General features: G+C 40.9%; 1 protein-coding gene across 2 annotated transcripts in view; it reads left to right on the plus strand.

Moving 5' to 3' along the window:
* Window positions 1-14,628, plus strand: part of gpr158a (G protein-coupled receptor 158a) — a 62,186-nt gene that overhangs the window by 29,116 nt on the left and 18,442 nt on the right. For both annotated transcript variants that reach the window (XM_029277274.2, XM_065948853.1), the window contains exons 4-5: window positions 4,607-4,833; window positions 7,243-7,311. In XM_029277274.2, coding sequence (XP_029133107.2) covers window positions 4,607-4,833; window positions 7,243-7,311 — 296 coding nt within the window. The remainder of the gene's footprint in view (window positions 1-4,606; window positions 4,834-7,242; window positions 7,312-14,628) is intronic.

The raw sequence follows: 14,628 nt of genomic DNA on the forward strand, positions 1-14,628 counted from the left end.
TAAAGACTTTGTTAATATTAAAGGGAATTAAAGATTGCTCCAAAATGACAGTACATAATATGAATTAGACAAAGAGCATTGAATATAATAAACCGTAATGTAAATGAAGGTTAAAAGCAAAAGAGGGCCTTAAATAGACTTGTAGAAGTAGCAAGAGTAAGCTTAGTATAAAAGTTATTGCATTACATTAACGGGGATATGAGCCGTTATACTGATGTGAATAAAGACTAAAATAGTACCAGATAATAAATGTAAGATAGAATCTGATATTTAAGTTAACTATGTTTAATATAGGCATGATACAGTATATTATAATAATGAAATGTAGTGGTGTTAATAAGCTTGAAATATTGCACGCGGCCCCTGATATTGAAAAAGAATAATGTGCATGGAAAGTGAATTTAGCCCCATTTTTTACAGTGGCTTTGCACATGATGAGGAACATATTATAGGGCTCAGTTTGGGCATGATTAAGGCGTTATGCATCAAAATGTTCACCCTTTACCCCTCAAACAACAAGTTTGTCTTTGCACTCCAGACGTTTTCCTAATGTTAAAGTTCTGCAAGTCATTCTCCATTCTGTGAAGAAAAGCTTGATTTATTGGCTACTTATCAAGGTGTGTCACGTCGTTCTCTGCCCCATATTCAGCACAACCTCACACGACGCATTTTAGACTTTGAGTTCATCACAAAATAACACCAGGTCACGTTTCAAATATCTGTTAAGAGCAGCAAAGCAGTCTTTTCGGAAGAGACCATTTTCTTCACGTTTTATGTTGTTATGTTCTGTATGTACCAGACGAGGCCAAACGGCTGTCTCCTGACTCGCCTTTAAAGTTGCAGAAACACAAAGACAAACAACATGTTACATAGTTAAACATCTTTACTTTACAACTTTGGCAAAGTGAGGAGACAAGCATCACTGCCCCTGTGTGGAAATTGAAGTAGCCCGGGTACCTGGGGAGGCTAATCAGGTTCAAGATGGGAACAATCTTTTTAATGGGAGTTACCATTCCAAGTTGATTCTGTCTGCTGTGAGTTAATTAAAAAAGGCTTTTGCCGACACAGAGCCCCGGTGGTTTGCACCTGACCTCCTTCAATCTCTCTCCCGTACTTTCATTTTGATCCACTTTCCCTCCTGCATTGCCTCACTCAAACCTCATATTGCGAGTTTCCTATATGTGTCAATCCCAACTCTACCTCCTTTCTCACCCCTTTACCTCCCTCTCCTTCTCTCAGTTTCTGCACCATCTTATCGCCACCGTCTTATTTTTAGCCTCAAACATGCACAGAAAAGTTAAAACTCTCCATGATTTCTGTCTCATATCTTTGCTGTCGTCTTCGGCCTGTTTGTGCACTTTGCTGGGTGTTTTCATGCGTGCAAGTCTGCATGAAAGCTCAGTGCATGTGTGTGTGTCTTTGAGGATACAATAACAGAGAGGAGAGGCAAGCCTGTTAGTGAGGCGCAGTGCCGCAGTCTGGCCCAGCATGGGGCCAATAACAAGCCTGTTAATCCACATGGGGACATCCTTGTCACTCCTTTGCAGAGGAAACGAGTGCAGCTCACTTTCCTTTGTCTCCCAGCGATCTGTCATATAAAGAAATGCTTAGAGTTACTGTAGCTGACTTTTCTCTTCCTGCCAGTCAACCATAGTAGCAACAAACAAACGAAACAGGATATGACTCATCGACACAGAGATAAGTAGTCCTTTGGAAGGGATCAATGATGTGCAGAGTCACAGCTTTGAGAAAAATAGGCCAGTTTCCTTTTTAAAGGCAAAATCCCTGCAAATCTCTGAGACAATGGCTGCTTCCAATAGAGCCTCCGTAAAAAGCTCTATATATGGCCACCACTCGTTATCTGTCCAACCATATGGGCATCCCTCAGGCGATTTCTATACAAACCAACGGGCCTCCAGCTTCCTGTTGTCCCCTGGGTTTGTTTTGGTTTTTACCTTAGTTTACCCCGGAAGGCATATAAGGCCGTAACTAACTCTGAGAATTTGTCAGTCGAAAAACACTTTTGTTTTTTTAAAGCTTTGAATGTTTTTACTTTTTTAATTTTTTTAATTTTGGGGCTTTTTATACCTTTATGTAGAGATAGGACAGTGGCTAGAGGGAGTGGGGACTGACATGCGGGAAAGGAGCCACATGTCGGATTCCAACCCACTTGGAGGGCTGTAGCCTCCGTACATGGGGCGTTCATGTTAATCATGAACCTCGAAGGTGTTTTACTTTTTTTAACCAACTTAAGTTTCACGTCTTAGCTGTAATGTGCTCTTCCTTTTTCCAAAAGTGCTGGCTCTTGTCCTGACATTAAATATTTTCCTGCCGACTTCTGTCTTGCTGTTCTCCAGTAATTTGACTCACATGATCATCTTTTCATCATTACCCAAGATTAAAGATTGTTACAGTACAGTTATTGGCAACTCGGTTGACGCAACCTGAAACCTGTTGGGGAACTATAACTGCAAGTTAACAACTGTGCATCTTGCTGACCCCACTGATGTCCTGAGATCTCCAAAGATGTTCTGCAGAATACTCAGTTTCTTGGACGAACCAGCAAACTAATAAACTTATTTTGAGACTAATTTGTAAAGTTTACAGCCGACCATGCAAAGAACGGGCAAACTCTTAAAACCAAAAAGACTCATCCTGACTGTTGCTAGTTTGACTTTTTGTGGAAACGTTGTCGAGTGTTTTTAAGCATTCACTGCTGTACATTAGCCCAGACATACACCGTTTGAATTCAGGCTGCTAGACTCACACTTAAACTTTATCGTCCCCAGGGGGAAATCCTTCTTCACAGCAATGTACAGGTTTGACATCGACTAACACCTATGACAGCACGGAGAAAAACAACACTTTACAGGACCCAGGACACAAAACACAAAAACACTCGGCTAATTCAACAAGACTTGCTGTTGAGGTCAGTTTCTGGCTCGATTTTGAGATAATACATGATACATGAACCAAGATAAAAGTTGACAGGGAGTATATGTCAGTCACTGCACATATCCAGTAGCATAGCCAGTTAGCTCTACAAAATATGAACAGGCCAAGCTGCCCTGTCTTTACACCTCCCCTCCTCTTCGTCCTTGTCTGGATAAAGTCACTAAGCACAGGCATGTCTCTGTGCGTGTGTGCTCTCCCTCTGTTATCAGCCTTGTATGATATGCCAGCGACTGAACAAGGTGCAGCAGTGTTGACTTTTCATGTTCACACATATAGATCCATTTCCCTCGTGTTGACACAATGTCGATGAATCCTTGTAAGGTCGGAGAGGGATAAGCATATATATACACTGAGGACCGCTCAGTTTGTCATAGAGGCACCTCATCTCCGTTATCTTTTAATACCGGTCTCAGCAGATCCCCGGGAAAATCCAATAACAGAAAAACCTGAAAATGACAAGGACAAGAAGCACAACCTTCTTCCCTTCACTGTAAAAAGTAATGCAAACATTATGGACAAATTCTACTTTAACACCGCTTAACAGTAAGACCTTGATGGCAAAATGAGACTCTCCTTGAATCACACATTTACACATCATGACGGCTAATGCGAAAAAAAAGTTTTCTTAAATACAATCTAAATATGACTCAACATTCAAATCCTTTTTTTCACAAATACAAAGTCAAGAAGTTGAACTTTTAACCCTTACATTTTAACGGGATGTTATTTAACGCTACAGTTTGGATATCCAGACATCCATCATCCTTCTCCCAAGCAAGGTTTTCTCAGTTCTCTTGGGGGATTTGGAGGCTTTCACAGGCCAGAAGGGAATGCCTCGGAATCCCTCCAGCGAGACATCCAAAGGCAAGAGACCAGGAGGCACCTCAATTGGCTCTTTTTTTCGATTGCAATGGAGAAGTGGCTCTACCCCGAGCTCCCTCTGGATGTCAGAGCCTCGCACCCTCGCTCTCTAAAGCTGAGCCCAGCCACCTTCAGAGCAAACTCATTTCAGCCGCTTGTATCTACAATCTCATTCTTTCAGCTACTTCCCAAAACTCATGACCATAGGTGAGGGTTGGAAAGTAGACTGACCGGTAAATCAAAGCTTTCCCTTTTGGCTCAGCTCCCTCTTTACCCCGACATTATGCTGACGCTGCAGCATTGACTTCAGTCTTTTCTTCAGTGGATACAAATCTTCACTGCTCTGACCCTCTCTCATAGTAAAGCTAATGTAGCATGGCCTGTCTCTTGACAAGTGCAGCATATGAAGCTGGTTCACCACAGGGGTCACTTGATAAAAATAGAAAATAATGTACAGACCCCTTTTGTGAGCATGAGAACTTAAAAAACCTGGTCTATATACACTGAGAGATTAGCTACCAGCCATAGCAGCACTGACATTTCAAACCATATTGTTTTCAATAAATGGCCCATATGATTTTTACACATTAACTCTTCAATCGATCCTTCTCGTTCATACTATCCTTCCAAAGGATACGAGTATCTGTGGTGTAAAAGAGAGCACAAAATGATATCTGTGGAAGCTTGATAAACTTACAGATCAATAGTAACGACAGAAAGATGACGGGGTCAGATGTCAAGGCTGTTTTCATATTCATCTGATACATTTTTCCTTTCTCGTTTTCGACAGGGATGGGGAGAAAGGGAAAAGCCGCAGATAGTGGTCCCAATGCGGACGAGGGCTCCTCCAGCGACTGCCTGCCGTGCCAGCAGGGCTGCGCCTACTGCAAGGACGACACCCCTTGTGTGGCCCGAGAGGACGGAGCCCTCCGCATGGCCGTGCTCTCCTTCCAGTGCCTCTGCCTGCTGATTGTCTTTGTTAGCATGGTGGTCATCTACCACTTTCGCAGGAATAAGGTATGACTCCTTACACATTCAGAACCACAATCCCTTCATTTACTTTTCACTACGATAATGGAAATGACATGAAGCTTGAGTAAATTGACACAGTAATGTTGTTGTTTAGTGAAAAGGGAATTTGTTCTGTCACTTTTTGGATGAATAGTTTAAAAACTCAGCAGAACGTAGGCGAGAATTACACATTACTCAGTTCTCGATATCAATGTCACATCAGCTCTGTGTTTGATGTTTACTGTGCCGTACCGTCATCAAAGCCACTTGGATCAATAAACCTGTGAATCCGTATGTGGGTGGTCACAATAAAGCTTTGAAATGGTTTCAAACAGCTCAGCCACTGAAGCTCAAGTTAATGTCAGAAACCTGGACACCAACCAATGTGTGCAAACAGGAGTACCACAGTCCATGTACTCGCTCAGTTCAGACATTCAGTGATAATATGTCGTCATATACTTTTAAAATATGAAATATTTGGTCTGTACTTCTAGATCGTAACATAAAATTTCACTTAATCTTTCTCTTATTCATCATTTAAATGGTAAATGGACTTGAGCTTGTATATCGCTATTCTAGTCTTCTGACGACTCAAAGTGCTTTTACACCACATGTCACACCTACACATTCAAATACAGAGTGTAGTGAGACCATCAGAAGTAACTAATCCCATTCCTATGCATTCATACGCGAGAGCAATTCAGGGTTAAGTGTCTCGCCCAAGGACACATCGGACATGTTGCTGCAGGAGCTGAGGGATCGAACCCTCGACCTTCAGGTTGAGAGACGTTGATTCTACCAGGAAGGAGGCAGGAAGAAATATTGATCTGATTCGTTTGTTTTGATGTGACTGACCTCTTGTAATCACTTCAGTAAATTCTCTACATTACCTTGAGAGTTATGAAGAGGTGAAACTCTAAAAAGTAAAACATTAATACGAGGCTCTGACGAATGAGTTGTTGAATATTTTTGACTCTACCTCTGTAAACTTTTTCAAACTTATAAGATCCCCTGAGCCTCCAGTTGCTACTGTCAATTAATTGGCTTAATTAAAGGCTTTGTCTTGAGCTTGCGAGGATTAGCCAGAAGATTCAGCACCTCTCTGACAGGGGAACGTCTCGCCGCTCTATCTCCCACTCACCTGAAGACACTTTATCATCCAGAGGTGAACGAAGGATCGCTCCTATTAATAAAGCAGATAAAAGTTTGAGATACTCCAGGGCTTTGTCGTAATTATGTAATCCCCATTTATGTGATCCCCTTTAATCTCATCAAACTAAGTCTAAGAGTTTAGATTCCGAGCTCTTCACTCACTTTGAGATGATTTAAAAACTGTAGTTTTCTTGTACAAATTGGTTCATTTTGGATTTTTTAAATTAATATTTCTCAGGGAATAAACATCTGGTCCATATAGATGTTGCTAGTATGTCATGCTGTCTTTTCTATGTGCTTTAAATTGGGTTCATGGTTGTCTTCCTCTCTCTAAAAGCCCCCTCAAGCATCTTTTTCAATTATAGAAAGATACGTTGTTAAAGACGTTACATAAGAGGGGCAAACAAAGTGCTTCAAATGGTGAACCCGTCTATAAAAAGTCCTTGAGGCGGGAGCTTTCTTTGTACTTTGTTTTCTTTGTACCAACAAAGAAGAAAGCGCCCTTCCCCTCTTAAATCCTCCTGGAATATTATGATATCCTGCTGGGTTGGCCTTGCGTAAACTGCTGCAAAAAGAAGTACAGTTTCAAAGTTATATGATTTGCCCCGCATCTAAATTGCAGAGGGAAAAACATTGTGTGAAATTTAGAGCCATTACAAATCTGTTAACCAAGACCACAACCTACCTTCTTTTCTTTAAAAACTAAACGATATATAATTTAAATAAACTGTATTTTTATTTTTGCTATATTGTCCTATAGGTCATACATACGTTAAAACAAATTTGCACAGCTAAACACAAAAACTAAAATTGGTAATAAATGAATCGCAATAGGAAATGTGTTTTTAATAGTGACTAGCCTACAGAGAAATTTCTACCTAGAGTTTAACTCCACTTTAATTAGCATTTTAGCTTCTTTTAGCTCATTGTTTTGGTTCTTTCTTGGCGCACTCAGCTTTTTTACTTACTTTTACAGCTCTTGTTTGCAGCAGCAATCCACTGAAGGCCCCTAAAAAACATAAATTAACTGCTTCATGCAATCTCCCCAGCACAAAATTCCCCTTTGCAAGTCAGCCTACGGTACTTGAGCATTTTGCAGGTGGAGTTTATTGAAACCAAAGACCCAGCACTCAAAGATAGATTATTAAGGTTACGGTCTGTCAGGTGGCCAAGCAACCAAAATTTGCTGTGTGTGCTAGCTAAAAAGCAATAAACTACACGATGCATGCGTGGGAACTCAAGGATTTGTCATTTTTTTTGCAGAGTATCAGAGCATCGGGTCTAGTTCTACTGGAGGCCATCCTGTGTGGAGCTCTGCTTCTCTACTTTCCGGTAAGCCTCAGGCACCTTCTAGTTTGTGTGTGTTTATGGGTGTATGCACATTGCTTCATTTTCTGTGATCATTTTTCAACGTGTTTGTTGATACTCCTCATACCATGCTCCTTTGAGCTGAAACAAAAACCTTCTCTGACTGAAGTTTGGCATTCCGTTTGACCTTCACTTCACTCTGTCGCTCGTTCATCACGAACAGAATCGGAGCTCAGAACAAAGTTTGGTATCTGCAGCAGCACAGAGCAGGTTTGTTTGCTTTGTCAGATAGCAAAAAAACCTGAGTCCATAAATCATAGCACTTGGTTGTTTGTGTTTCTGACCGCTGCATGGAGCTGTGATAAGCAGGTTTTCACAGCCAAGGTGTGCTTGTGATAAAACAGGACAGGCACTGACAAACATCCCTGGGCTTGTTGGTGACCCCCTGCAAACTGTACACAGAGCAGGCTGATGGACCCAGCAGCCTGTCAACACCAACCATCTGTTCAGCAGCCAGGCACGCTGCTTTAGACAGACTGAGCTCATACTGACATTAAAACAGAACACACTCAATAAAGTTTTACTTCACCTTACTTAACTGTCTTACACTTAACTCTGCACCCATAAAGACATGTTTTACCCTTTTATTCTTAGGACCGCATGTACTTTTAAAGTACATGAACCTTTGAACAATTATTCTTCTGTAAGGGAGGACTTCTGTTAGCATCACGTTTACAAACTAAGATGTACTAATTAATTGATCATGTAAAAACAAAATATAACTAATCAGATGTTAAACAGAAGGATGCAAAATGTCTAAGTTTTAGCAGAGAAAGTATCAGAGTTTTGGTCAAGGCCTTAGTGGATGTCTTATAGTGCAAACAAGCAATGGAAACTGAAGTTTTGAATACTTGTAGCATCTGTTTTTTGATTGTTTCCTTTGGCACTTTATGACTTTTTGGTACTGCTAGAAAAATATCCACTTTATCCAAGATTCAGACTAGTTCTTCGAGTCGAAAATGGTTGTATGTACATTGTATTAAAACATAAGAACATGGAAACAAATATACAGCTGTCATTTGCACAATTTGCATCAGCAAATATCAGTCCATATGTGTATTAGTTTAAACACTGACAGTGTTTGCCAACTTCTTCAGCATCTCATCATTCTCACAGATGACCTGACTCTGTCCAACACCTACGTACATACCATTGATTTACATGAATCTACCATCACGTCTTCCTCCTGGGTGCTCAGGGAATTGGCTAATTGCAATTTAGTTGCAATCATGTGGAGCTATATGCTTAGCGAAGCACTGCTGGGTAAATGTAATTAAAGGCAGCTGATTTAGAGTTGGCTAATCAATGCAATTTGCTGCGACAAGCTTCTGGAAAGTAATAATGTTTGAGTTCTGCAGAGTTAAGGAGAGCTGGGAGTCGTGGTTATTGGTAAGTGAATGAATGTTGATGATAATCCTGGATACAGCTGGTGTGTGTCTTCAATACTGAACACTAAAAATAGATGCTTGTCAAATGGTCCTACAAAGGGAACTTTGTCGTGCACTTCATAAATCCCACCTTGTGTTGGTGCAAAATAGGGTAATTCAGTTACAGATAATGCTGAAACGGCCACCGTGAGCACAGCTTTGATAAAATATCTAAGCCCAATCATGTAGAAACAGCATCTTTCTGTGCAGCACGCTAGATTGATCTTCATTCTGATGCATCTCCATGTCTCCCCTGCGAATCCCACATGAGCCGCAACTGAGATGCATCACTCCCAATCTAAATATAGATTCAGAAATATTCCGCCGCCGCTGCTGCTGCTTCTATTTTAAATAATTCCACTGTTATTAAGCAGCAGGAGATACATCTAATCCTGCTCCCATGGCCTTCTGCTTTGTGGAGCAATGCAATTTTTTCCCCCCCTCTCTTTTCTCTCCTGAGTGTGTCACATGCAATAACTTCAGCCCTCCCTTTGCTTTTAAATGAAAAGAGAGAAACAGCGAATGCAGAAGGAGAGACACAAAATGATGGCAGTGCCAGAGTCGGCTATTTCCATCTGGCTGTGAGGATGAGATTGAGGAGGAGAGCGGACACGCATTTGTGATTCACAATGTGATCCCTGGATTAGCTTTCCAGCCCTGTGTTTGTCTCTGTGCAGATTCGTATTGATGCTGTTGGGGGAGGCTTAGACTGGAGGAAAGTAGCAGAGTTTGGATTGTTATTACATTGTTTTCTCAGACTCCAACGTCTTCTCTCATCAAGCGAGAAAAACCTTCAAGCGAGAGGAATGAATCAAAGGTGTTGCATTGTGGGGCCACTTGGCCTAAACTTATCAAAAGACACTGGTGCTTGTTCATTCTTTAATTTGACATGACAATGTATTCAAAATCTAAACATCAATACGCTTTAAGAAGAGTTATAAATAAAAAGAGTGATGCAATTTTTAGTGTATCCTGTTTTTTGCGCTTGGTTTGCCAACAGTGGTACTCTAAATTTCCCATTTTTGTGGGGGGGGAACTTATCTTAATTTTTACTATGCATGATTGTCTTGCTTCTCCATTGTGTTCTGAAGGTGTTCCAAGCAAGCCAATCATGCTTGACTTCCCCTTCATCGCAATGGTTAGCTTTAATAACCGCACTGTATTTATTGCCCTCACTTACGATCAAGACCAAAAAAATACCTAAACTCCGCCACTTGAAAAGGCCTTCATCAAGACTGTCCACCAAAAAGAAAAACCTGAGATAATTCCGGCAAACGTACCAAAACAACATGCATATGATCGACTTACAAAACTTAAGTACATGCTTTTATAGTAAACATGGGGAGGAAGCTCCTGAAACCTTCACAAAGCCGTTATTATAATCCATAAACATGTTGTTTCCTAAACTTAAGCCTACTCTTGTGCTTAGACTTTAACGAACCTGAACCACGCTGTTGGCATGTCATCAAATTGACGTTTTCTTCTACAGTCATTTGTAAAAGGCTGAAGAAAGCTGTCATAGTTGTTGTTACGCCCAATCATAAGGCTTCACAAATAGACCCAATAAAACAAAATATACACCTTACCAAAGTCAAACCAATGGGATTTATTATCAACAGACAGACTATAGGATAACAAAGATCAACTGAGAAACTAAAACAACAACACAAACTCCCTGGTGGAGCGGCTGAGCAGTCCCAACTCCAAAAGCCTCTCCTCCTGAAGCCAGCACTGGCCTTTTAATCACTGAGGCCAGGTCGTTGTGCAATGAGTAGCTTCACCTGGGCAGGAGACAACAGAAGGATAGATTGGACAAACAGCACAGAGAAACATACAGCTGTAACATCGTTCATATTAGAAAAGGCGTATGTGTCATCCAATGCAGATGACAGAGTCAAGGAAAAGCTGGCAGAAATGAGAAGCCTAAGAAATGCAATTTCTAAGCAGGGCACAGTGGGCTTTGTGAACGTCAGACCTTAAACCAATTGTACAACTGCAAGATAATTTGGAGCCTCAGCTCTCACTTCAAATATCAATAGAGCACCAAATGAGGGAGAAATTCCATTTTCCTCCCTCCATTGGAGATCCACAGACTTTGAGAATCGATGCCAATGAGCACTGAATCTTTTCTGCAGGCTCATGGTGTCTTACTCAGACACCTTATGTTGTTTTTTTTTACTTTAATTCATCGCCCAGTTGTATAATTCTGAGGCTTGACAAGTCATCTTTGTAAAGTATTTCCTGTTTGTGAACATAAGTCAGCATTTTCAAAAAGCTGTTTAGAAGTGGAAACTGACTTATCGGCTTTGGTTAAACTTTGGATGTACATATTTTCTTTATGTATCGCTTTCACAATCTGTCTGTTTTTATGAAATGTAAAAACCTTTGTGCAAAAACATGTTTATGTGAATTCATAGCCAAGAACTTAGCAGAAATAAAGCTGTATATGATGTTTCTGACAAGCCCTCACCCTGATCAAAGTAACAAACGCTCTCTTTCAAAGATGTAGATGTACTTTTACCCCATACAGCTGACAATAACAGAATGTAAACACAGAATGAGACGGCCTTCCCCTCAGGTGCTACCTACCCATCTGTGTGTGCAGCAGTGCACGCTGCCCTAGAGACTCCACTATTTCTCGCCCTGCATGTTCTCCCCTGTGAGACGTGTCACGCCTCCTGCTCTGCTGCTTAAACATTCATAAGTGTAAATTTGCATTTTAAAGTGATAATCTCCAAGCTTCTTTTTATAGTTCTTCCATCACCTTTCTGCGAAACATTCATCGCCGTGTTGTTCTTGCAATGCAGATGACTTGTTAATTAGACTTTGATTCAGCTTTGATAAAAATGAATAGCTAATGAGTTTCTGTTGTTCAGCTGTGTGTGTTCTTTCACCGCACATGCAAACTTCTACTCAACACTTTCTTGTTATAATATGCCAGTTTTTGATTATTTCAAGAGCAGCGATAACAACTAGATCAGAAAAAGAATAAGTTGACAAAAAACAAAGCACATATACTCTTGAAAAAAGCAGCATACATAACAGCTTAGCTTCATGCTACATATGTAAAAAAAATAATTGGTTCAACTTTTTAAAAAAATAGCAAGCTAGGTTTTTAAAGTACTCAACCAGGAAATGAACAAAGCCACTCTCTCTGGACTTATTGACTTGCACTGCCTTGCTCAGAGAGATGTGTAATCCGTAACCAAATCAAACACCCTTTTTCTGCCAATTTCGTTCTATTTTTGCACAACGCTAGCTTGATGGGAGGAAGTAGGGCAGGCAAGCATCCCAGTCATTGGAAAGACATTTTGCAGTTGCATCAGCCACATATTCGATATGTTCTTATTTTTTTCCAGAGCGAAGAGGAAGGACAATTCAACTAGTATTAGAAAGAAAAAAAAATCAATGACTTACCTTACCTTTAAGGCTTGAGGAATATTGAGTTTATTTAGAGACCCCAATGTCTTGATCTGAAGGAGCGTACAAACAAAAAATTGTCAGAATGTTAAATCACATAATAAAACCTCCATGCTGAGGGTATTTGGTTCTGGTTTACATGTAAACTCGTGGCTGACTTCTTCCACATAAGAGGTCACCTGTACGGCAAAACGTTGGTCCTAGAATGTTTTTACTTTTGGCTAAAGGTCGCATTTTCAATTTTCAAATTTGGACAGGCTCTAAGTAATGAAACTGACCTTGAAATTATGAAAATACCCAATAATTCTTCCACTTTCAACTGTTAATTAAACACTTCTATCACAGACTGAGTCAAACGTACTTTGGGTTTCTTGCTCAGGAAAACTTTCAAACCGTTGGCCTCTGGGTGCTATTCCCTCGTCCACTCTTCCTTGTCTTTCCACCTGTCCAATTTCAGCATCGTCATGGTGCCAAGCTGGGCCAAGGTGCCACCTCAGCCCAACTCAGGGCTTTTGCATGCACGGCAGACAGAAAGGAAGAGCTTCTGAGCACATCAGGGGGCTAATGAGAAACAGTACGACCAGAGGATAATGCATCCTGACCTGACAGGCCATGAAACTCAGTCTGCCAGCTACCGCTCTCCCGTGCTCTGCTCTGCTTACCATCCAAGCTGTTCTGACACTTTCAATCTGACTTAAGTGGATCTGGAGGGTTGCTGTTTGTACTTCCAGCCCTCACTTCATACCCTGCTTCCCTTCACGCTCCTCCAAAGTGCTGTGGAGTCTCCCAAAACATACGCTTGCTAAGTCAAAGTAGAGGATGCTCTGCTGCAGCTGGAGTGTTCCTTCTGTCTACATGAACAGAGATATTGGAAAAAAAGAAAGATAGCATCACAACATGTAGGCAGCATATTCCCTCACTGATGGGTCTCTTTGTGCCAGAGTAAGATGGGAGTATCTCGTAGGATCTAACTGGTGATGAGGAGGGTAGGGAATTGTGGGTGGCGAGCCTCAGCCAGCTCTAGTCTTGGCTTTCTCAGAGGCTGAACTAGATGTAATTTACACTCGGCCCACCTCAGGGAGCAGCAGGAGAAGAAGAAACCATTACCTCCCTCCAGAAAGCTGCCCATCCCGCGTGGCAGCAAGTGTCGGCTTTCATACAAAAATGGATCCATTGCTATTACAACACCGCCGCTCTACTCTGCTCCCACCTCCCACCAGTGCTTCCTCCCACTCTCTCATTCTGAAGGTGTTTTTTAGATCACACAAAAAAAAAAAAGAAGAGACACAGAGATGATGACTAGAAAAAGCTGGGCATCGGCAAACCGAATGGCTTTCACTTTGTCATGTCAAAACATTCAAAGTGGTACGAGATCATTGTTGTGACAGAATGATTCCCGAGGCTGCACAATCCCCGTTCCCTGCTCAGATGGAGACAGACAAACTAAATGGCCAAAAGTCATTTTTTCTACCTTTTAGCTAGCAGCAGTCTCCAAAGAAACCGTGATAACAAAAGCCCTAAAAAAACAGCTCTGTCTGTCCTCTTGACTGGAACTGGCTAACGCTCTTAGCTCCAGTCATTTTTATATCTCAAAATGTGATGTGTTTACACTGCTTCAGTGACAGATGACGAATAAATGATATTTCATTTTGGCATTTTCATTTGGTTAAGTGCTCCATTAGAATGAGGTTGCTCTTCTAACCATCAGAGCTGCCAACCCTAATAATAATAATTCAACATTCAAACCATAATTTAAACTTCTGGAAAGTCTAACAGGGGCATTAAATCCATTTGGGTCGACCTATCAGCGTCTGAGCGTTATGGGGTTCTGACCACATTCAATTTGAGCTATTAAACTGATTAAATACGTTTCTGAGAACATTGGCAACCACACATCACCTCAACCTATAATTACGGCACAAAACAGCGAGATGAGGTTAATCAAGATAAAAGCTTGCGTGGAAGACTGGTGTCTTATCATCAAAGCAGAATAATTCAGGGTTTACTTTTAAACTTCTAAAAACAAACATCCCTGAAGTGATCCAGTGAGGCTTCAGAAGGTCTCATTATTTAAGAGCAGGATATCAACTTATTTACATATTACCATGGAGCTTTATATCTCAAACAAACAAAACTTAATTTGCTTTGTTTATGAGTCATTTGCAATAGTTGGGTCCTTTGTTTCCACCATTTGACAATAAGTTAGCCAAACTTTTTAATGTCTTTTAGCTCATTGTTTTGGTTTCATGGCCAACCACTTGACTGTTTAAGTTCACTCTTGCTGCTCTTAATAACAATATGTTTTACCTACTGTAGGTAATGATTTCCAAATGAAAAAAACTCTCAATGCAACATGACCAGAAGACAAAGTCTGAGTCTAGCTGGCAACAATATGGGGAGAAATTAAAGTGGGTGGAGACCAAAGGTGCAAAAG

The sequence above is a fragment of the Labrus bergylta genome, chromosome 20 (assembly GCF_963930695.1).
Source record: "Labrus bergylta chromosome 20, fLabBer1.1, whole genome shotgun sequence".
Classification (NCBI taxonomy): domain Eukaryota; kingdom Metazoa; phylum Chordata; class Actinopteri; order Labriformes; family Labridae; genus Labrus; species Labrus bergylta.